The 25140-nt window shown below is 41.4% G+C and overlaps 1 protein-coding gene across 1 annotated transcript in view; it reads right to left on the minus strand.

The window, feature by feature from the left end:
* LOC108791068 (multidrug and toxin extrusion protein 1-like) overlaps positions 1-24895 on the minus strand; it is a 27155-nt gene extending 2260 nt beyond the window's left edge. The window contains exons 1-16 of the mRNA XM_018561447.1: positions 24687-24895; positions 22497-22598; positions 20765-20833; positions 17996-18144; positions 17008-17050; positions 15957-16001; positions 14436-14533; positions 12028-12125; positions 11403-11516; positions 11255-11322; positions 11055-11163; positions 8278-8353; positions 6230-6299; positions 5201-5333; positions 2414-2508; positions 805-895 (exon numbers count right to left, since the gene is read on the minus strand). Coding sequence (XP_018416949.1) covers positions 805-895; positions 2414-2508; positions 5201-5333; positions 6230-6299; positions 8278-8353; positions 11055-11163; positions 11255-11322; positions 11403-11516; positions 12028-12125; positions 14436-14533; positions 15957-16001; positions 17008-17050; positions 17996-18144; positions 20765-20833; positions 22497-22598; positions 24687-24800 — 1474 coding nt within the window. The 5' untranslated portion in view covers positions 24801-24895. The remainder of the gene's footprint in view (positions 1-804; positions 896-2413; positions 2509-5200; positions 5334-6229; positions 6300-8277; positions 8354-11054; positions 11164-11254; positions 11323-11402; positions 11517-12027; positions 12126-14435; positions 14534-15956; positions 16002-17007; positions 17051-17995; positions 18145-20764; positions 20834-22496; positions 22599-24686) is intronic.
* Positions 24896-25140: the final 245 nt, after the last annotated feature.

Genomic DNA, 25140 nt, shown 5'->3' on the forward strand with positions numbered 1-25140 from the left:
CACATGGGTACCGGCCATACCACCCTGATGGCAGACATGCCAACTCTCCCAGGCGCTCTGGGAGTCTCCCGCTATTAGCAACTCACGGGAGAGAAACATTTTCTCCCGGAAAGGTTTACTCTGCTCGATCTAGCAGAGTAAACCTTTCCATGCTCTGTTTTTTTCTGACATTGGCCGCCGTCAGTCAGAAGAAAAAAAAACAGCATAGGAATGCATAGCTAGATTCCTATTGGCTATTTCAATTTGCAATATCCAATAGCAAGCTGGCTATTGCACCCGCCCTCTGCTGCTGTAAATCACTAGAAGAGGACCTGATGGAAAACTTCAGGTCCCCCTCTGCTGATTGACAGCAGCAGTGGGCGGGTGCAATAGCTAGTTTGCTGTTGGATATTGCAAAGTGAAATAGCCAATAGGAATCTAGCTATGCGTTCCTATGCTGTTTTTTTTTCTTTCTTTTTTTCTGACTGACATCAGCCGGCGGCTCCAATATCAGGAAAAAAAAAGAAGAAAAACCAGAGCAGAGTAAACCTTTCGGGAGAAAGTGTTTCTCTCCCGGGCGGCCGAGAGGCGTCCGGGAGAGTTGGGATGTCTTTTAGGCGACCCCTGGCAAATAGTCATTTGACCCCCGACGGGGTCGCGACCCACAGGTTGAGAACCGCTGCTCTAATGGCTCTCTACATTTCAGACACTTTCATTAGCACCCTTACTGAAACACCTTTATATCTAACAAGATTTGAATTAAGTTACCACTTTATTATGTATATCTTTATGTTGCCAGTACCAAAATAATACAAAGTTACATACCTGGAGTATCAATACTATGCTCAAATAAGGCAGGATCAACACTATGCTGAAATGAGTCAAGATCCTTTCTCAAGCCTACAAGTTCTTGAGCCTAAAAAGCAAAGAAAGTATATCGTAAAATACAAATTGGCATTATTATTCCACACCTTAGGAAGAAAGCAAGGCTGACAAGTCTGCCTGTAGATGGGATGCTTTGGTTGGAGTTATATCATTAGCCCTAGACCAGGGCTCTCCAGCTGTGCTGAAACTACAAATCCCATCATGCTTCTGCCTCTGGGAGTCATGCCTGTGGCTTGCAATGCCTTATGGGATGTCTAGTTTTAGCACAGCTGAAAAGCCAAGGCTGCCTACCCCTGCCCTAGACCATACTAGTCCATGATAAAAGATAGTAGCAAGTCTAGTCAATAGGTGTTTCAGATAAGCCAAGATAAAAATGGCAATTTGTGAGTCTTAAAGCAAGTCTAAAACCAAGAGCAAAAAAACATATCATATACCAGTCCCTAGATGTGGTTGCTACATTTGTTCTCTTTTTTTAAAATCTTTATTTAATCAACAATTTTTTACCAAATGTTTAAACAAAAATGTCAACGCAAATACTTTAGACACACCAACAGATGCGAGAAGAACATAAAAGGTTTTACAATGGAGGCTATAAGTCAGGAACGGGAAATTCCAAGTGGGATAGAAAACACATTGAAATACCATGCCGCAACCATGTGGCACGCAGTTGGCAGAGGGTCCCATTGACTTTAATGGATGTGTTTAGCAAGCAGCACTGCCTTCCAGACTTGACATGCCCAGTTAAAGAGGAACTTTACCCTTATCTTTAAAATGATAACAAAGACACCTTTAGAAATGTTTAGTAATAGCAATCTACAAAGACGTACTTCTAGAAAATTGCCGGCTTTTTATTCTTTGCCTACTTTATTTTTCTTTTCCTCCCCAGTCTTCTCACAGTGGCCATTATTACTATGGGCAGATTAATATACCTTTACTTCCTGGAACTCTTACATATGTGACTATGACACGTGGCCATGCACATCATCTCAGGGGAGGAAAATGACTTGTAATCTTCCCAGGATGCAATGCTTGGATGCCCCACCTCACAACTTACAGGAGTTAAAAGATCTGCTACTGATGGCTTGGTGCCAGATACCACAGAGGGACCTGCTCAATCTTAGGCAGGTGGTCATACTGTTATGGCTGATCGATCAGTGTGTGTGTGTGTGTGTGTGTGTGTGTGTGTGTGTGTATATAAAGAAAGGGAAATCAGTAATGACCAAAAAAGAAATGACATCAAACTTGTTAAAGGAGAACTATGGGGTTAGGGCTTTTCCCCATAGTTCTCCTTAGGGTAACGGGAGGACACAAACTAGCGTCCTCCCGTCACCCTAAGCTCAGTATACCACGAGCTACAGCTCACGGTATACTGAGACGCTGCAGCCGGAACTGATCCCGACAATGCTGTCTGGATCCACCCAAATGAGGCTGAGTGCAAATCACTCACCTCATAGTTCTCCTTTAAGCCCTACATCTAAATAGCACATAGCAGAAGCCGCAGCTGTGCGACATCTCTCTAAATAACATGAAGAATGCATTTTATAATTACCTTTTCTGTCATTAGGTTCCAGTTTACTTTCCAAAAATATATACAGAAGAAGAGATCGATAACAGTAAACCCAGTTATCATTCCAGTCCAAAAACCTGTTAAAGAAAATAACAGATGCTCAGGGCACGAATCAAACTTCATTTTATTTTATTTTTATTGAAAGACACAGCAAAGGTCTATCTTCATTAATGGGTTATAGCGCCGCCATCAGGATTAGGACACTAGGCACAAAAAGCAAAAGCACAGACTAGAGGTGGCCCCTTGCTGGTAGCCAAACCCTCCATCTGCTAGAGGCAGCTCAGTTTTTTTGCCTATTGTCAAGGAGTAAGGACCTAAGCTCTCTTCTCGGAATCTTTCTTTTTGCTTTTTCGTCTGTCTTCCAGACCTTCAAATAACAGCTGAGCTGGGTGACAAGCTGGATAATATCGATCCTTGTAGTCTCTCCAGCTCAGCCATTGAGCTTATGCAGATCCTTAGCTATATGTGGGGTCGGCTGTGACAGCCCTAACCAAGGGCAGCCTGTGAGTTTTCCTCACAGGGGACACATATGACCAAGTGACTTGTTGCTCTGTCACAGTGTCCCCCCAGGTGGACAGTGCCCCGGCTGGACCTGGGGACATGGTTCCTGCTCCCGGAAGTATTGCGAGGCCCCGTTAAAAGTGGGAGATGTCGGATCTGGACCTTTACGGTCTTCTATGAACTACACAATGTTGTCACCAGTGTTGATATCCAAGGTTGCTGTCGGGACTCCGTGGGATTGATGCAGCAGGATTTGTGCCTTTCTCCTCTGGTTGTTCTTCCTTGTCTGCTCCTCTGGATTGGGATGGAGGGTGTTTTGCTGATGACCCCCAGCTGATATGGCTGGTCATACTAATTTGACCTGATCGAATTTTTGGCAGATGTTTCCTGGGTTCTTCCAAATCTGCGGGATCTTCTATCTTGAAGGTTGGTTTTCCTTCATGTTATAGGTCTCTAGTTTTGTCAACATTTCTGTTTGTTTGTTTTTTCTGTTGCACTGTTATGCATCTGGGAGAACTTTCTGGACTCTTCAGTATTTGGTTACCATACCTGGATTGCAGGATTGCAGCATTTTCCCCCCGTGGTGCAGGCTTTGCATGTCGCTCTGTCCTGGGAGCTCCACTGGGAGCAGTGTGTGTGTTAAAGCCTGAGGGAAGAGTTGTTTTGTACCCACCCCTCAGTAGTTACTGCTTTGGGATTTTCTTTTCCGTGTCTTTCAATAAACAGAAAATAAAATTGTTTTTTTTTTGTACTCACCGTAAAATACTTTTTTCTGCGTTCACGCAAAGACACAGCACTATGGTTGTTATGTGTATGACCAATTGTTGTTTGTCTATTGCTTTGTTACTAACTGAGCTGCCTCTAGCAGATGGGGGTTTGGCCCTCAGCAGGAGCTATCCCTCGGCTTTGCTTATGTTTTTTGTGTCTAGTGTCCTACTCCTCATGGTGGCGCTATAACCCAATGGTGAAGATCTAAAGATCTCTGCAGTGTCTTTCAATCAACGCAGAAAAAAAGGATTTTACAGTGAATACAACAAAATCCTATTTTTCTCATTTAGACAATTGTTTCTGACGATATACAGTATGTAACAGACAAATCAAAATACACCAATATAATGTGTATGACCCCTTCATTTTGACTACAACAATTAGATTAAAAACCCTTTACTTTTTATTTTTACATCTTATATTTCAATAATAAATTTCAATTTAAAGGATGGCTCAGCACAAAAGTGAGTGAATGATTTGGTCAGGTTCTAATGCATTTTCCACCAAGACTGATCATCCTTTTAAGTGAAAACCATTTTTTGATTGAACAGATCCTACTACTGAATGTTACTGAATTGTATCATTACAAGTATGGGCAGAATTAGATGTACTGATCCAAAGAATTATAGCAATGTTGGGGGTTGAAGGTGACAGTATTTATCTGTAGTGGCGCATACGGTCTTAATGCTGCTGATAAATTTAGAAACAATATCTGTATTTGAAACATTTTTGAGAAATAGAAAACATATTATGTGTATCCAATCAATGCTTAAAGGCATATTCTATTCATGCCACATTTAGGAAAAACACCCCATTGCCTTGAGTTATGGATGATGTTCTCTCTTTAAAGCTAAACATGCTATCCTTCTATTACAGTTAGATTCTTGACCCATTCTTGGTTGAAAAAAAATGTCATAATTCCTATTGTGCGTGTTGGCTTCAAGCTTTCATAATTGTAAAGTGTAGTTGGTCCTGAAGCTAGTACAACAATCTCCAATGTGTTATCCAAGATTATTTGATTAATTTCTTTGGATCTGAAAGTGATGGAATCAATTCCTTTCAACCTTTTTTAGCTACTAGTCAGATTATTCACATTCTAATAGCATTACCCTCTTCTATTTTACATTCTGGTCTTCTTTCTCTATACCATCCATAATTAAGAAAATAACTCACGTCAAGTAATTAGCCAATTCCTTGGAAATGAGCTAACTTGGGGCTCTGGTAGGCTGGTTTCTCAGTCACTATTATGGAATAGCTCCTGGATAAAATAAAGTTAATATGGAGTAAGGATACCTATTTAATGTGGTTGGTCTGCATCCTTACACTGCTTTTGTGCTTTTACCAGTGTGTGACTTTTCATGTTTTTGTCCTGATCAATTAAACTTAATGTTTTCAAAAAGAGCATAACAATATCAGTCTAAAATACTTTCCTAAAAACACTCTTCTTAGTCCAAGTCACCTAGCCAATTGACAGAAAACTAATAGAATTAAAAAAATGACCTGTTATTCCTAGCTTTGCTGGAAACATGAGGGGTACAGCAACTGGAAATACTATCAGGCAATAACCTATGATAAATGCCAATGCTCCAATCTCTGGCTTCCCAATGCCTCGAAGCAGTCCATTGAAAACACCCTGTACAAAAGAGAACATATAGATTAGAAGTAATGCTATATTTCTGTTCAGAATATTAAAATATATAATGGTGTGGAAAGGGAACAGAAAAGTACATGTGGCATATTTAACGTTAACTGCGGTTTAGTTCATAGCTGTTCTGACTTCATAGCATTACAATGATCTTTAAAGAGTTAAAGAGATTAATAAAACAACCCATTACACAGAGGGTGCTAAAACTACAGTAAAACATCGGCATTTTACGATAGTCTAATAAAGCTTTTCTCCACTAATATTCCAGTATTCTCAGAGAAATACAACACCAAACACGAAAAGAGAAAACACAAAATAAAATAATGCAAGCAGTACAGCAAAGTATGGACTCTGACTCAAAAAGAAGTCAATGCAATAGATACTGAAGTAGACATAGAAATATAGAATAGGTTCCACCTGAACCGGAACTTTTTCCATTCTTTCTCCTCTTCTTCTTCCCAAATTTGTTTCCGACTACTTATTTTCTTCTACTAGTTTTTCCTACTTCTATTCCCAAACACATTTCAAGGCACATTTATTTTGCAAGAACAGTTACAAAAACTGAGCAAGTCTAAGACTAACTTTTTGTAATATACTTCTGCCTTTACTAAAGGCTATTCCCAACTCTGTGTAATAATTTATTTCCTCAAGAACCTTAAAATTGTTACGCTAAATCGAACTACAAGTTATTTCTATTAATATCCAGGAAGGACCATACAAAAATGCCTACAATTACACAGGAGTACAATCAGTTCAACATCTTGAATGATACAGCAAGATAGCATATGTTATTATCTTAAACACATTATATAAATAGCTGAGCGGTGCATCTATCTCACAAGTATTCTAGAGAGAAAAATGCCCAAAAATGAATGAAAACTTACAGCTGGTGAGTAAGCAACATAAAAAATGGCACAGAGAGGCATGGTTTTCGACACCAGTAATACAATAGCCCTAAAAAAGAAAAATGAAATAATGATACCAATATAATTTCTGTTAAATGAAGAGATCAAATATATAAAATAAAATGTGTTATTGTTATTTATGGGCAAATAAATAGGAGTCAACAACTGATATGCATAGACAAAGATCTGCAGCTGAAGAGACACAGCTTGATAACCAGAGCTCTACTGCATTCATGGAGTATGGCATCCATTTGTCTATGAGGAATAGTATTTATATTTACAATGTACAGGTCAACACTTTACTGCTACAAAGATAAAGATAAAACTCCCTTGAAACTGAATCTGCTGAAGTGTATTACAGTACTGACCTGAGGTACACAGCTCCAAAAACTCGCTCCCCTGATGGACTACAATCTCAATTTGAGATTGTAGTCCATCATGGGAGTGAGCCTGGAGCGGTGGCTACTTTACAACATCCACACAGGGACCATAGGGAACAAAAGTAGCCACCCTCCAAAAGGAAGGACAGTGTCAGCATGAATTTAGGGATGATTTGAGGATCTACAGCCAAGTGATACACAAATAAGCTGCATTTTTTATTAATAGTTAAAGTATGTGAATGCATTTTTAAGATTTACCTCCTGAGTTTAGTGTCACTTTAAAGTGACATTAAAGTCAAAAGTCATCGTCTCCCCCCCAATGCTAATCTAAGGACTTACCTTAAACGGAGAACTATGAGGTGAGTGCTTCTCACTCACTTCATAGTTCTAGCCGACCTGTGAGACTGTCACAGAGCTTTTCATCTGTCCCTCCAGCGTTTGTGCGGGTCCCCGATCAAGCGCAGACTCCTCTGTCCTCCTCTTCTCTCATGTCCCGCGGTGTTTGTGCGGTTGCACGCTGCTCCATAGACTTACCTTGTGTCTCTCCTCGTCTCCCGGCCAAACATCTGAACTGCGTATGCATCCGCCCCAAGATCCTTTGCAGCCGCCCGATACATTTTAAGATGTTCGGACAGTAGCGCGCGGCGGAGACGCAGGTAAGTATTAACCCTTTGAAAAAGTTTTTTTTCAAAATAATGTTGCATATAACTACTGCTTGCTAGCAGTAGGTATATGCAAAAACATCCGAGGGTAATTAACCCTTTAAGTCTAACATGAAGGACAAGTCTGAAAAAAACCCAACATAAACAATTTGTTGGCCAATTTATCTGACTTTCGACAAAAACTATTTCGGCCACTTTCATTCTTTTTGAGAAGCAAAATGAGTGGACATTCGCCCAACATTCACCCAGTAAAAATTAAACTCCCTGGCATTCAACTTTTCTGTTCTTCATTTGTAAAAGCCTTTACTGTAACATTCACCCAGTTTTAAACAAAAAGGTGAATGCCACCTTTCATGCACAATCAGCAGACATTCCCTCAGTGTGTTTATAAATAAAATATACCTGTTGAGCTGCTGAATCATTGCAACATCTACTGCAATTAGAATGTTCTCTGGCCTTCTTGTTATGGGGTAACCAGCCTGTATGCCTGGTGTACAGAGCTGGTTAGTGGGCTATGCAATTTTTGTAGTTTCTTTACTTAAAAGAGACAGCCATAAAAAAAAAAAAGAAAAGCGCAGTTTCAGAAATGTGAAGTGTTCTAGTCGGTAAATTTGCCTGCTGTTTGAATTAACTTGTGACATTCAGGAACTGTTCAATGGCTCTGCATTTGTCTGGTGCACATTCATCCTATTATAAATTGGGTGAATTTGCCTATGGCATGCCAGGGGAATACCTTTGAATGTCACTTGGGTATTTAGCATTAAGGGATTTATCGGGTGAATTTTCCAGTAAACCCAATATAAATATTATTATTTATACTTATTACTTATTGTGACTTGGCTGTTCTGATAGAATAGTGCTGTACGATAACTATTACATCAGGTTTACACTTTAGTTGATATAAAGGGATAAGAAGCTGTGGCGACATTTTTTATTTATCATAAAACACCTTAATTTTACTAAAATGATAACGGGTATCACGTACTTATCAGTGGTAAATAGTTCTCCAAGTGGTTTCTTCAGAGCAAGCAGTAAAATGAAGATTAATAGTGAAAATAAAGCTGAAAGAAATTAAATCGTTCAGTACACAGGTAGCTGGATTCTAAACAAGCAAGCAAGACTACAAAATAACTCCTCGAATGCAAAACAGAAGTTAAGGGCTAAGTTATCCTTTCTGATCATGATTCATGGTACACCCATATTTAAGGTATAACATGAAACATGGTGACATCGACCCCCCCCCACTCCTATCCCACCCCCTGACTTACCTGAATTGAATACCTGAAAGCATTTCACACTGAAAGGTACTTACTAATGAGCCTGATAAGTAAACACCTTTAAGTTTCAAATGGCGCAGTGGTCTGTCAAGGCTCCTACTGACTCGCACACTTACCTGAAATGCAGGGTTCTTCTACCCACAGGCTGCTATTTTTGAAATATGGAGTGGCTGTGTGTGGTTCCGCCCACTTAGTCACATCATCCATTCACAGGTCCTATCAGCCACCACAGCAGAGTGATTTGCAATTCTCAATGGAATACAAGTGTAGTGACATCACCCCACTTGTAGTTCATTCATTCTTTCTTTCATCCCTATTATTGTGTAGCGTCCATCACCTTTTCTGATGTGACTACTGTGCATTTGGTGATAGCCAGGGCTGTAGACAGCCTGGCTGGATTTGTAACAGCAACTACATGGTTAATTCCAGGTGTCTAACTTTGTCTGTACCCCCCTGGGCGGAGTGGGACTCTGTCATATTGGGGAACAGCCAATGGGAGACACTGTAATATGTGTACAGTACAGCAGCCAACCACTGGGCTTGTTTCAGCAAGTGATGCCCGCTTGGATAGTGTATATATATATGGGTGGGAGCTGCCATGTGCTCTCTCTCTCTCTCGCCTGGACCAGCCATGGATTAGGGCTGGGTTCTGTTCAGCCTGCCCCCCAGGCTAGGCCAAGGCCTGGGGGTGAGCAGTGGCTGAAGTGAGGGAAGATGTTTCCCTGAGGCCTTCAACATGGACGAGGCCTGAGAGATAGAGAGAGGAAAAAGAATCAGGACCAGTACAGGCTCTTGAGGTGCCCTGGATCTATGTGGACATCAGAGCCTGGTCAGTGTTTCTTTCTTGGATTGTGGATATGCCTTCCTACTGTTACAAGATTTGGTGAGTCTGGAGCGGATGATGGTTACCCCTAGACACCTAGAACCCCTATACCCTCTCTCCACAGAATATGTTAAATAAACTGTTCAATTAGCATTATAATACTGAAGTGGACATCAATTTATGGGCGGTTAGTGCTAATGGGTGCAGCTGGAAATCAACCCCTAGACTGACTAGATGTGGACCGGGCAATCAGTGGCTCCTTGCGGGGAGTTATCGCCACCAATTGAATGTCCATACCTCAGTACAGACAGGGGCTTGGAGGTAGAGTTTGCAGGAGCCAGTGTGGTCCACTTATCGCAGTTGCAATGCTTTAATGGCTCCAATACAAAAAATAATAAATGTACATTTTTCCTTTAATAAATATATGTGCATTTTTTTTTCTTTAAAGGTCTTTGCCTTTAAGCTGAACAGTCACAAAAGACTGTACATAATGACATTTATTTCAGCATTTTCTGTATCACTGAATGGTTGGTTTTATATTTCTTACCCATATAAGACTAAAGAATGGGTACTTGCTGGGGCAGAATTCAACTATTCGCATTTTTAGAGGTAATACTTTATGTACATACACTTTATGTTGGAGGTCTGTACTGTATTAACCACTAACAGGAAGCTGCTTTACACATTCATGGGTCCAGGGCAAACCTTTCATGGATGCCCCCTCATTTATTTTCTAATATTTAACATATAAATGCTGAATAAATGAAATAATAAAAGTGAAAAACAGAATGGAAAACAGAAGAAACAACTGTATTAGAAACTGGAGGAATGAAAGGCTAATGAGATGACCAGGTTACTAGTAGACCTGCTTTATTTGATTTCTATGGCTCCATTGTCAAGAGCTGCATAGAGAGAGTGTCTCTCACCCCTTATGTAAAAGGCATCAAAATATATTGCACTGTACATGTGCCCAGAGTGTGAGAGGCTGCCACTAACTGGATGGGTGGCCTTCCACAATTGCAATCAGTTCTGTTTCTCCATGCTTTGTAAACATGCTGCACAGGTGATATGTCCAACACTTGGGCCCTGGAGTACTGGGCTTATTATCCCTATTATTAAGTGGGCCTACCTGCCAGGACTGTGCCACTCTTTCTTCCACAAATACATAGCATATTTTTGGTCCTGAATTAGGGAACAGAGTAGTGGAAAAACATGAAGGCAAGTATTGTTATCTCTCCTTATGAGAATGATCACTGCCTAACTGTCTTGCATTCTATTATTTCAATACATTTGAAACACTGGCATGGAATAAGTATGCCACTGGAGCTGCATGACATACACCAGTATTTTAGGGAGATCAGCAATGCCAGCCTATATTTTGCTTTTAGAAAAGTTGTTAAAGCAGAAGTCAAGACACCAGAATAAAGACATTGTCCCATAGTACATGCATTACAATCCACGCTCTGCAGGAATGACACAGGGTGGTATATTGACCCGTGGTACCAAGTGCTACAGGCAAAAAAAACTAATGGCCTTCACTTAGAAGCCCAATTCTAACATTTCCATGAAAACAACTGTTTATTATTTAATCCACCAATTGTCATATTTAAAGATTGCACAATTACATATACGGTAAGCATAAGGATTGTCATAAAAACATACCTACTATAACCATGCTTAATTTAGCAGACTTCTTTGCTTGACCAGTCTCTCCAGCTCCTAAGAAAATGCCAACCCTAATGCTTGCAGCCATGCCAACAGAAAAGGGAATCTAAAAAATTCTATATATTAATATGGGGATTGAAACAGGCAATAGGAACATAGACATCACAGCTCAAATGTATATAAATGTAGGTATTTACCTTCTGGACTAGGGTTATTAACTGAAACAGAATGGATTGTCCCCCAAGTTCCACTAAGGTAATAAGACCTAGATGTATATGGAAAATAATGACAATGCATCTCATCCTTATCACAATATGTGCAAGTGAAAAACACTATTTTGGTTACCTGTTAATATCATTGCAACTTCATAAGCCCAAAATTCAATGCTCATAATCAGCATGCCAGGAATGCCCAATGCTAGGAACGGCCACCAATCTTTCAAACATTCGGTTGACCAACCTGTAATAAGGGTAGAACATGGAAATGTAAAATCAACTTCTAAAGAAAAGAAGATGAGACTTAAAATCCCACCCACAACAGAAAGCCACGCATAACCAATGTATAATTCATGTTATAGGGTAAATATCAGTTGTAACATTGAAAGTGGATGTTGGAATGGTGGATGGTAGAATCACACAAGTACCAAACCATCCACCTTGTTATATCTGCACTACAAGATTCACCTTATGCCAGAACATGGATAGCAAATCCTACATTCTGAATTCGATCATCTCACTGAAGAATCCCAAAAACATTAGGCTGGGTCCCGATGAAAAGCTTAAATAACATCTAACCTCAAGAACAAAAGAATGTAATATATTGCAGCTTGCCAGGCCTTAGATGAAGTGCATTAGATTTTATTTTATTCCCAGTGGTCCACTGGATTTTTGGAAGCCTACTTATTTTCCTTAGTACAGGTTTAATTTCATAAATGAAATATGATTGTGTACATAAATGAAATCCATCTTACCTGGCCAGGAGGCAACATGCAGTTTTTTCACTTGAATATAGATGAGCAGCAAGATAAATTCAAAAATGGCTGCTATAGTAATTGCCAAAGCACCACCCCTAAAAGATTGATGGAATTATAAACAGAAGGAAAGCTTTCACTGCAAAAATAATTGTATTGTAGAACCCATTATTAAAAGTGCTATAACCTTTTGGTTTACTAGCCTGTATATACATACATACGTGAAATTCATAAACTTGCTTGGCCCCAAAAAATTTTTTTTTAAAGTCACCACCTTGATTTCAGTCAATGATATGATTTGGGGTTGCTTCAGTTGGACACGTCTAGGTTCAGAAACATTATGCACCCCAAAAAAAGAGGTCAGCTGCCTACCTGAATATACTGAATGACCAGGTATTTCCATGAAAGGAATGTTTTCTTCCCTGATGGCACATTGGGCATATTCCAAGATGACAATGCCAGGATTCATTGGGCTCAAATTTTAATAGAGTGGTTCAGCGAGCATGAGACAGCAATTTCACACATGGATTGGCCACCACAAAGTCCAGACCTTAACCCCACTGAGAATCTTTGGGATGTGCTGGAGAAGACTGTCTAAATCTCAGAACTGGTAGGACAGAAATACAACTCCTTTGGCAGGTAAAACAGCTCCTTATATGCATTTCAGCTGAGCATTTAGCTGTTTGCCTGGAGTTCAGCTTTAAGACATATTCAGACACAAAATGTATTTTAAGACCCCATTCACATGGGGCATTTTGGGATTCCTGCATTAAAGGAGAACTATGAGGCGAGTGATTTCCACTCACCTCATAGTTCTAGCCGACCTGTGACAATGAGACTGTCACTGGTCGGCTCAGTAGATCGGGAGGTGAGCGAACACATACCGGGTTCGCTCACCTCTCGATCCTGTCACGGCTCTCTGCCGTGACAGGGGGAGGGGCTGGATTCCCCTCTCCCCGCTCCGATCTGCCAGCGCTGACTGGCGGAACGGACGGGGGAGGGGGCGGGTACAGCTGGCTCTGCCTCTAGATAGGCAGAGCCAGCTATCACTCACGCAGCTGGGCGGATCCCGTCGTCTAAGTCGGGATCCGCTCCGGCTGCGGCGTCTCAGTATACCGCAAGCAGTAGTTTGCGGTATACTGAGCTTAGGGTAACGGGAGGACGCTAGTTTGTGTCCTCCCGTTACCCTAAGGAGAACTATGGGGAAAAGCCATGACCCCATAGTTCTCCTTTAAGAACCTACTGATTCCTGCACCAGGAATCCCAGGTGCCCTGTTCAGATGCGGCTGGTGTACACATTGAAGTAAATGACAGGGTGACAGTGGACGCACCCGTAAGCGGAAGTCAGCTCAGCATGTAATAGTACAATAACATGTAGTTTAGAATAGATGATTACCGCTGGACTCATCTATCCCAAACGACACGTAATCGTACCATGAACAAGGACACCTGGCATTCCTAACAAAGTTTTATTAAAGGAGAACTATGGGGTCAGGGCTTTCCCCATAGTTCTCCTTAGGGTAACGGGAGGACACAAACTAGCATCCTCCCGTCACCCTAGGCTCAGTATACCACGAGCTACAGCTCACGGTATACTGAGACGCCGCAGCCGGAGCGGATCCCGACATCGATGTTGAGATCCGCCCAGCTGCGTGAGTGACAGCTGGCTCTGCCTATCTAGAGGCAGAGCCAGCTGTACCCGCCCCCTCCCCTGTCCGTTCTGCCAGTCAGCGCTGGCGGATCGGAGCGGGGAGGGGGGGAATCCAGCCCCTCCCCTGTCACGGCAGAGAGCCGTGACAGGATCGAGAGGTGAGCGAACCCGGTATGTGTTCGCTCACCTCTCGATCTACTGAGCCGACCTGTGACAGTCTCATTGTCACAGGTCGGCTAGAACTATGAGGTGAGTGAAAAGAACTCACCTCATAGTTCTCCTTTAAGGATAGACATTGTTCACACATTTTCAATGCTTCATTTCCTAAGACTGGGTATGCAAGATGTATAGCACCAAAAGCAGAATATATAAAAGTACAAATTTAATTTTATTCAGATTTTTACAACATGAAAAGACAATGCGTTTTGGGGGTTCTAAGGGACCCCTTTTAATCAGGGCCTGGTCCTGTTGAGCTAAGTGTGTACTGGACTAATAGAATTGGAGGGATTCTGAGGGGTAATCAGCATGATCGCTCCAGTCGCTGGTTAAGCAACCTTTTTGTAAGACTGTCAGCTTTTATGATGTGGACTTTATTTTGGCATGACAGGTTAAATGTATAACTTGTATGATGCATTGTGATATTTTGCTACATAACTACACATACCCATGTTTTATTCTGGCAAAGGCTCAATGGAAGCCTCACATACTACAATATAATGTAATTAACTACAGAAAACAGTGTGGTAAAATCACTTACATTACTCCAATTTTTAGAACAAAAAGCATCAGGTAATTCACAAGGGCAGTGACAACACTTGCCAATATGCTTATTAGGATTTGAGGCCACATTATCTCCTATAGAAAATAGTAAACAAAACAGCACCATACACATTAGCATTAATGACAATACAAGAAATACTGTACTGCACATGCAAATACAATACTCTGAAGGGTACTGGTGTAGGTTTAAGACTATACATCTAAGCAAAAAAAAATATTACAATCTTTTTGTCATAAAAAAAACCTTGAAGGGAATAAAATAATAAGAATTAGTAAAAAAAGAAAAAAAGGGATTCTGCCCAAGTCTCAGTGGTCCAGTGAAGAGTTGCTTATCTATAGGTCCCATGTCTTTCCAAACTTGGTTTGCTGAGTTTGTGTTTTTTACACACTTTTTACGCAAATTGTAGTATTTTTTTCCATATTTTTCCTATTGCCATCCCAACAGCCAGGAATATATTGGAAATCAACCATTTATTACATTTGGAAAGATCCATGGCTATTTAAAGAAATTAAGTAGTTTCCAGAGACCTGGATTTCTTGGTCTGAGTCAAGGAGTATGCCACCAAATGTGATACATGGATGCCAATGGGTCACAGCCTCTAAAACATAATGGAGATGATTGCAAAACCAACTTAGAAAGCCTAATAGGAACCATTTAGCACATCAACATGGTTTTGTAGTTGAAGTTTATTAATGTATTGGTTGATATTCGAGATAGGTTGTCTGCAATTGCAGACAACCTTTCTTGAAAAGGTTAACTGCAATTGCATTCCATTGTTGAGAACCCAGTCACACACCCAAATCTTGTTTGCATTGTATCATGTAAGAAAGTTTTTGAGTAGGTGTGTTGAGAGCAGTGTACATGCTAGATATGCAACTTCTTGATTAGTCCCTAGAGCTGCATGTAGCTCAAAAGAGCTAGTGGAAGTAGGTTGCCTGGTTTATATGAGTTTCCTTTTTATAAATTAAACTATTTGGGAATATGGGAAATGTTCTGAAGGGGATAATGTACTGTTCCTTTAAAATATGAAGCCCAGGCCAAGAATAGCCCCTTGCCCACCCTGGTCACAAAGTCCCCTGTACACAAGAAATCATTTGTTCATCCAATACTAGAACAGGGACAATCTGAGGTTGCCTAGAATTGGTGTCAAGGGAGTATGTGGAGAATTAAAGTGTACATCTTCCCCTCTGTCTGTCCCACTGAGGGAGAATAGGGTAATGTGGGGCACAGAATAGTTGGCTGTTAACAAGCCTTTTACAACAGAGGCCAGGGAGTTAAAAGAGGAAACAATGTGCTAAGAGCCTAAACCAATACTTCATGTTTACATGACTAAAACATTAATTCTGTAGTCCTGACCATATTACAGAAAGAAAATATGATACAAATCTCTACACATTCCCTTGGAATTGACTTATTTGTAGCGCTTGGTTTAGATGCAAACAGTGCTTAGTGGCTACAGTGGAAATAACGCTATATAGCATTAGATGCAAGAGGTACCTGGTTTTGCAAGTAACGTAGTTCAAGTTGTAAAAAGAAGAATGCCTGCAATAAAAAACAAACAATCTGTCAAATTAAGTCATGCCTGTGGACTTGTTTGTTATACTTTTAAATCAGTGTTTGGACCCTGCAAGGTCAACAGGACCCACAATATGCACGGTTGAGTCTATCTAGCAACAGGAGAGACTTTTATAAGCTCTGTCTATGCAGAGGCAGCCAATTAAAGCCTCCACCTCACACAGATCTAATATCTAACATAGTCAAAAGGAGTTGAGAATGTTGTTGCTGAGACAGCAGGGAAGTCTTACTGTGAAACAGAAGTAAGTGTCTGGAGAAAGGAGGGTTGGGGACATTGACCCTGGAAGCATCAAACGATCCTGCCGACTTGGATGAAATTTGACCATTTTCTGGCCCCCAATGGGACCCCACCTTCGACAAAAGTCGATTTTTCAAATTTGACAGTTGTCGAACGAGTCGGTCTGGAAAAAATCAGCCTAGCATTCAGCTCACCGGCTGCTGCCAGATAACAATAGCCTGGCAGGGGAATAGAGAGTTTTTTTTGCTAGTTAGCCCACGGGGTTGAACAAGAAAAAACCAACAGCGTATTGGCCAGCTTTGCAGTCTATAAGTTGGTCAGTCTAAAGCAATAGCTTGTGCCTTAAATGTGGGCTGGCAATCTAGTTGAAAACACTAGTGAAAGAATTAAAGGGCTAAAGGGGATTTAATATGCAGGTCAATCCAACTACCCCACAAGTCATTTTCAAGTCCCAAATGGACTGATTAAAAATGCACTGGGATAGATTTATAAAGCAGTGAATGTGACATTCATCAAACAATAACTGCAGGTTTATCTTCTTAGTGCATATTTGTTACTTACAGTGATTGATTAGACTGCAGTGAATGTTTGGTGAATGTCACATTCACTGTTATACAAATATGCCCCATGTTATTGCTAAAATATATAACATTTGGGCCAAGTTTCAAAAACATTTTGTGAGGTGTAATTGTAAATAATATACATTAGATTAATTGGGTAAGTGGAGATACTTACAGGAAGGGCTGGAATTAGGACCAACACGCACAATTCAGTTTCTCTGTTAGGAGAAAGATGTATAAATAGTTTATTTTAAAATATTCAAACTGAGAAATGTTTAATTTCAGCTGTAGAGACTTGACCACAATGGAAGCAATTTTAAAAAAATATGTTTTTGCTAGAAACTTAATGTATTGTTGCTAACAAACTTCTTTGTTTTCATCTGGCTGCCAGCCAGTGGCTAGATTCCATGGTTGGCAGCAGAATATAAACAATGAGGAGCAACAGCCAGTAGCTGGCTGGCTATTGTACCCGCCCACTGAGCAGAGGAGCGAATCTGAGAGGGAACTTTCTCTCTCAGCTCTGCTCCTCTGCTCAGTAGGTGGGTTTCAATAGACAGCCTGCTATTGGCTATAGCAATTTGAAGTAGCCAATAGTAGGCTGGCTATTGCACCCACCCAGTGAGCAGAGGAACACTTTCTCACCGCAATGAGGGGTGGTTGCTTGAAAGTTACTACTTAACTCTCAAGCAACCAGAAACCACAGTTATCCAGCACCTACCGATCCCCGTGGGTGCTGAATAGGTGGGAGTGTAATGTAGCTTTTCTCATTTAATCTCATATATCCTGCCAATCCCAGCCAATCAGCATCAAGCCAGCTTCCGGACCAATCAAGAAGCTAGGAAGCGGGTAATGATTCGCTGTCTGGCTTCCTGATTGACGGGGAAGCAGGCTCCATGGTGTTTGGCTGGCTCCATGCTGATTGGCTTGGAAGCCAGCTCCATGTTCCCTCGGGGCACTGCCGGCTCCATGCTAGCGGAATTACCGGTATCGGCGAGTACTGAAAGATAAATATCGGTACTCGTACTTGATACCAAGAAAACGGCATTGGTGCATCCCTACTTGTGAGTGCATATAACGAATTCAACACACCTAAATCCTACGATGGCCCTAATGCATGCAATGTGAATGCATGTAACTATGACCTTCTAAAGTAACAACAGTACCTTGCTAAGTCTTTGTCCTGTCCACAAAGCAGAAGGATGTTCTCGGTATTGATATAGAAGGCCCAACAAGGAAAACATGCCAGTGACAGAATAAGGATTGCTCGCTGGACAACGACCCCAATGTATTTCAGATTTTTTCCTCCATAACTCTTAAAGATAGTCAAAAGGTTACTTGTAACATTTCTTGTTTTATTGTATTATTGTATTTCTTGTATTATTTTAAAAAACAGGATGAACTTGTAAGAAACTTTTACTTTATAGGAATGGAAGGGGTACCTGTATATTGTACTTTAACATCAGGCTTGCTCGGTTTTAAAAATAGAAAAGTGCTGAGATGGGAAATCCTTTTCTATTTTTGACCCTAGGCAAAAACAAGCACTTAACCCTTGCAGTGTGGAGGTAGTCCCACTGCAAAAGTTAATAACATTCTTACCCGGAGTTCTTCTTTAATTTATAGTCCCTAGTGAGAAACTTTTTGTGGACCTGCTGCAGATTAAAAACTCTGATGAGGCAGACTTTTTCTGTGAAGGGGATCCAACTTAGTGTGCAAGTGAAGGAGTGACGTGAAACTCAGCATAATTTACTGCATTGTGTAGTGAGGTTACGGGACCGAAAATTGGTCCTGATTTATTAAAACCCAACTCCAGACAATTTTTTTTGTTTTTAATCAAGTCGGTAAGAGTCAGAAACTCATTTCAGTCTCTATTGCTGTAACATCATTGGGGAGATTTCTTCTCACTTCTCCTTTTCCTAACTTCGTTCACTTCTACCGGTGACACAGAGAAAATAAATGAGATGGTGCCGGTGTCACCAAGACGGAAAGAAGCATATAGCAATATAAACCTGACAATTGTTCTAACCTTTTCCCATTCTTTTAAATAAATGTGGTTTTGTTGCAAGCTGTCCCCATCAAAGAGATATCCTATCATTTTCTCTCCTTATGACACCCTGACATCGGGACAGGAAATGAGGGCAAATCATCAAATCAATCATAGATGGCATCAAAAACCTGAATGGTTCTAACCCTTGCACATTAGTTTAAAAAAAAACAAAAAACGTTGAGCTTTGAAGTATAATGTGAGTTGAAGTTCAGACGCCTAGACATGAGCAGGGAAATTTGAACAAAAAAAGAACTTCATCTTCACATGACTGAGCGTTTTAAACAAACATGGATTTGCTACATTTTACAAAGCAGCCCTTATACAGTATACATGGCCTACATGGTGACAGGGGCGTCCCGAGGCCGGGTGTCACCCAGAGCGGGTATCGGGTGACTCCCCGCCGTGACATCATTGCGCACGCGCGTGATGTCAACGAGCAGCCATCTTGGCGATTGACGCCGACTGAGAGAGGAGAGGACGTTCACCCCTTCTCTCTCCTGCAACTGTCGGGCTCGCAGTCCATGACCGAGTGCCCGACTTTTCAGAGGGGGTGACACCAAAAAGACTTCAGTCAGTCATTTTGGTGTCACCCCTCCAATGGTGTCACCCGGGTACAGGCCGCACTCCCTGCGGAGAAGAAAACTCTGAAAGATTTTTCACCATACAGGCCATGAAATTCGAACACTTATGTTGGACATAATAACTTGATCAGAGTAACTGTACTAAGGTCATGAAATATTGTAAATTTGTAGCATATTTTTATATTTTGTTTGCACACTATTACATTTTAAAGCAACTTTTCTTGCCAAGTAAAAATAAATAATTAAAAAAGGCATATCTGAAAACAAAGCAGTTACAATAATACTTCCCTAACCCAATGCCTGCGCCACCAAACTCTGCTGCATTGAAGATCCAAGCATGCTGAAGGAAGATGCGCATTCTATACTTGTTGGATACTAGCATCCGCTGCTGTATTCTGTGGTTTCCTACGCTGTCACTGCAAGTAGTGATGTAGGAGCTGGTGGAAGAAACCACGGAGCACAGCATAGGACCATGCACCTGACATATTCAGATGTATGCGGGATGCTGGAAATTTTTTGGTAAGCTTAGATTTTCAACCCAATGAAGTTTGGCGCTGCAGGCAGCGAGTCAGGCAAGTATTTTTTTGTTCCCCCCTTTTTAAAGAGACAGTAAACTTAGGAGTTAAACCTTAAAAATGCATTGAAGTACCTCAACTATTAAGAAAAATGCAGGGCCGGTGCTAGGATTCTTGCCTACACAGGCAAGGTACAAGGCAAGGCAAGGGAGCTCTCCCGCACCGAAGGTAAGTGAAAAAAAAAGACATAGCGCAAACATTGTTGCATTTTGACAAGTACTTGTCAAAATGCCCTGTTTTTTTCCGCCCTCACCCTGCAGCGCCCTCAGACGGCCACCTGACTTGCCTTGCGGTAGCGCCGGGCCTGCAAAAATGTTTCTTATTTGTGTATCACTCAGCTGTAGCTGCTCCAATCATCTCTGAATTGGTGCTGACACTGTCCTTACTCCTGGAGGGTGACTACCTTTGTTCCCCATGGTCTCTGTGTGTTGTAAAATAGCCACCACTCAAAGCTACTACAATCTCACGTTTCGTTTACTCATTTGTATTGGGATTGTAGTTCATCACAGGAGTGAGCTTGGAGCTGTGGCAACTCTACAACACACACATTTTTGTTAATAGTAAAAGGTAATTCATTTTTAAGATTTAACTCCTGAGTTTACTGTCATTTTAACATAATGACAGTCCCTTTAAATTGTATGTCACTGATCTATGTATAGTCAATAATAAAAAAAATAGTAGAAGTAGTTGAAAATCACTAAACCACATATATGAAAATATATTTTAATTTACCTGGGAAAGAAGGGTATCACAGGCTGCATTTAAACCAAGTCCCACTGCAACTCCAAAAACCGAGGTATACTAATAAGGACAAAAATAAGAGTTTATAAAAGGGTTTAGTTTCCAGAAATCTCTATCATATCATCTTACTTTTGTGGGAAATACACCAGCATATGCTGATACACTATATTGCCAAAAGTATTGAGACACCCCTCCAAATCATTGGATTCAGGTGTTCCAATCACCTCTATGGCCACAGGTGTATCAAATCAAGCACCTAGGCATGCAGACTGCTTCTACAAACATTTGTGAAAGAATGGGTCGCCCTCAGGAGCTCAGTGAATTCAAGGTTGCCACCTGTTCAATAAGTCCATCCGTGTAATTTCCTTGCTACTAAATATTTCATGGTCAACTGTTAGTGGTATTATAACAAAGTGGAAGCAACTGGGAACAACAGCAACTCAGCCATGAAGTGGTAGGCCACGTAAAATGACAGAGCGGGGTCAGCGCATGCTGAAGCACACAGTGCACAGAAGTCGTCAACTGTTTGCAGAGTCAATAGCTACAGACCTCCAAACTTCGTGTGGCCTTCAGATTGGCACAACAACAGTGCGTAGAGAGTTTCATGGAATGGATTGCCATGGCTGAGCAGCTGCACCCAAGCCTTACATCACCAAGTGCAATGCAAAGCGTCGGATGCTGTGGTGTCAAGCATGCCGCCACTGGACTCTAGAGAAGTGGAGACGTGTTCTCTGGAGTGACGAATCACGCTTCTCTGTCTGGCAATCGAAAAAACGTGTCTGGGTTTGGCGGTTTCCAGAAGAATGGTGCTTGCGTGACTGCATTGTGCCATGTGTAAAGTTTGGTGGAGGTGGGATTAGGGTGAGGGGTTGTTTTTCAGGGGTTGGGCTTGGCCCCTTAGTTCCAGTGAAGGGAACTCTTAAGGCATCAGCATACCAAGACATTTTGGACAATTTCATGCTTCTAACTTTGTGGGAACAGTTTGGGGACGGCCCCTTCTTGTTCCAACATGACTGCGCACCAGTGCACAAAGCAAGGTCCATGAAGACATGGATGAGAGAATATGGGGTGGAGGAAGTTGACTGGCCTGCACAACCTGATAGAACACCTTTGGGATGAATTAGAGCAGGGACTGCGAGCCAGGCCTTCTGGTCCAACATCAGTACCTGACAAATGCACTTCTGGAAGAATGGTCAAACATTCCCATAGACACACTCCTAAACCTTGTGGACAGCCTTCCTAGAAGAGTTGAAGCTATTATAGCGGCAAAGGGTGGGCCAACTCAATATTGAACCCCAAGGACTAAGACTGGGATGCCATTAAAGTTCATGTGCGTGTAAAGGCAGTCGTCCCAATTGGCAATATAGTGTATGTACTGATTGTTTTACTGACTGTAATTATGTCTTTTGAGCAGTAGATGGCGCTGTAGTGCAATGTTAGTCTCTATGCTTATGTGTACTTATCTATGATGCACAGGAAGTTCTATCTGTATATAGATTACGTTCACAATGCTCTATAATGCTGTATTCTTGTATGCATACATGTAATGTCCTGCTAAGCAAGTAAAACGTAATTCAGCATTCCTCAGTGCTTCATCTAAACAAGTAACCAACAACTTTAAGGATTTTGACATATAAAATTATATGAAACATTGTACAACACATAAATAAAACATTAGAACACAGAATTAAAAGCCAATCTGGACAGTAAAGACTATACTTACTGCTACTGCTAGCATGATTGCATCCAGCTGTAGTTTCCCAATACGTCCAACAAACATGGCAGTTATGATGATTGGTACAAAGTCCATAAAATTAGTAATGGCCTTTTAAATAAACAGCAACACGACTTGATTAAAATGACATTACATACAGCAGTTTTATAAAGGGAATGAATTGTCTTAATTTTTCTTCAAATATATCACTAAAGAAAATAATCTATATACTGTGGTCCAAACCAAAGGTTAAGCTGGCCATGCACTGTTAGATTTCTCTCGTTCAGCCCCGAGAGTTGAACGATGGAAATCATTAGACATAAAACAGTGTGGATAGAGGAATCCCCCGCTGCTGGCTATTGTATTTAGCAGTTGCTGCTTCCTCGGCTGCAGAATACCTGAACTGCTTCTGCTGTCTGCTTCTGATTGGATAATGTTCCACCCAACTCCTTCAACAAATGTTGCTTGAAAAATCAGCTTTTATCAAATGGGTCTTGTCCAAGAAGGGCCATCCACGGCTTGCATTTCAGTCAATTCCTGCTGAATCGGCCCACATTTGAGGTGTGGATGACCCTATTAACCTATATCTTTCCGGTGTCCTTTTTTTGTTCACCCTAATTTCACACTCCTGTATAAGTGTCAAGCCATCCATAGATTTTTTTTTTAAACTGATTACTTCTTTCTCCTGAGATACAATTAGTGGTAGGAATGTCTGCATGCAGTGGCAGAACTACCGCCATAGCGACCCATGTGGGCACTATGGGGCCCGCGACAGAGGGGGGCCCGGTCAGGAGCAGAGCTTACAATCCTCCTGGGTCCCGGCATGTGCACACTATACTTTTTTGTCCAGGGACGGGGTGCAACGATCAGTCCCCACAACCCCGGACATTGTAGGCGAAGACAGCGAATGGGTGGGGTCAGACTCCTGCTGCCTTATCTGGATTGGTCAGTGAGAGAAGTGTGCATGGTTTGGAGGGAAGAATGAGGCGCAGCTGTGGATGGACGGACATTGGGGACATCGAGGAGGGGACAGAGGTAGGGAGACATCTGTGGTCAGCTGGTCACGGGGCTTGAAGTTGAGGCATTGCGCTGGGCCTGTTGCTGTATGGTGCTGTGACAAGACTTCCCAGGTGTCTGCTGGCTATCATAGCCAGCAGACACCTGGGAAGTCTTGTATGCTACATGCTGGGTCATTCATTGCTGTGTCTATCATTGTCCAGCAGTTCTGTCGCTGCTCTCTGTCCCTAAGGGCTTGCTCACACCAATTACAGTGCGTTCCAGAGTGGTAGCTGCTCCCCCCTGCGTTCTGGGGGGGGGGCGAGGCGGTGCATTGAAGCCAATGGCACCACATCCACGTCCCCTGCCTGCAGTGTGGTCGCTCACATGGAATGTGTGGGAAAACATTGCCTGGGTTCCGGTCTAGTGCAATCGCCAAAGAATAGTGCATGCAGCATTTTTTGCGATCGTACTGGACCGGAGTTTAGTGTGCGATACAGTGCGTACCAGCAGCTACCGCTCTGGAACGCACTGTGTGTGCTGTGAATTGGGGGGGGGGGGGGGGGGGGGGGACTGCTCTCCATTGTAAAGTATATCTAAGGCCAAAGCCTTTTTTTTTTTTAGTAGAGTAGGGAATGGGTAAACACTTGTTGGGTTTTTATTATTATGCCAGGTTGGCTGCATTGGGCTGGTGAATGTATTAAAGGACAACTTTACTATACTTTAATATGCTGTGACTGCAGTCAGGACAATTCAGTACTAATTAGCTAATGATATCTTATATTTCTGTTTTATATTAAGCCTGAACAAGAACATTGCAAATAATACAATCAGCTGTTCTACTACAGCAAAAAAAAACTAAATTTGTCATGTATTGCTACTGTTATCCAGAGTAATTTTCCTGGCTTTGGACTACAAAGAGAAAGAAGAAAATGGAGCACAACAGCAGAGGGCCAAAAAGCTGTTGCGAGAAATTTGGCATTATGTATTTTAATAGGTATAGGACCCAGTTCATAGAGAGAGATATATTTTGAGAAGTAAGGCGCTTGTATCTTCTATCCGTTTAAACTGATATTACCAAGTAATAGGCACGACAATGTAACAGTCAAATGTCATATAATAATTAGGTTATTAAAAAAAAGCATACATCATCACCATACAATACCAGGAACTAGAGAAGTCAATTATATGGCTTTGACTTACCAGAGGTCCTGCAAACCATAACAGCATCTTGAGCTCAGAGCCATTTTCTTGAAAATAATGCTTTACCCTCTGTGAGAAGCTACTACAACAACCAGGGCACCGATCTTTACACATGCTGGCAATAGATGGTATTTACTTCACCATGGCTTCATCATTTAGAGTATACAGTCTTCTCATTCATAGAATCCAGAATGTTGGAAAGAAGCAGTACGGGTCCCAGAATGAAATCATCTCTTGCACTGTTAGGAAGGCAAGTGAGTTGGCATAGTATCCAAGTAGTGCAAAAGCAATGCGGAAGGGATTGTTGATGTTTCTGTGACTGGTTTATTTGCAGTTGCACCCTCACTGCATTGTTCAACAAGGAACACAAGTTTTCATTTGGCCACAGGCTAATTAGAAGAAACTTGATTTTCTGGTTCTTTCCTTTATAATAATGTCTAGTGAAACTGATTTT

This window comes from Nanorana parkeri, unplaced genomic scaffold, assembly GCF_000935625.1.
Source record: "Nanorana parkeri isolate BGI_ZX_2015 unplaced genomic scaffold, ASM93562v1 scaffold525, whole genome shotgun sequence".
Classification (NCBI taxonomy): domain Eukaryota; kingdom Metazoa; phylum Chordata; class Amphibia; order Anura; family Dicroglossidae; genus Nanorana; species Nanorana parkeri.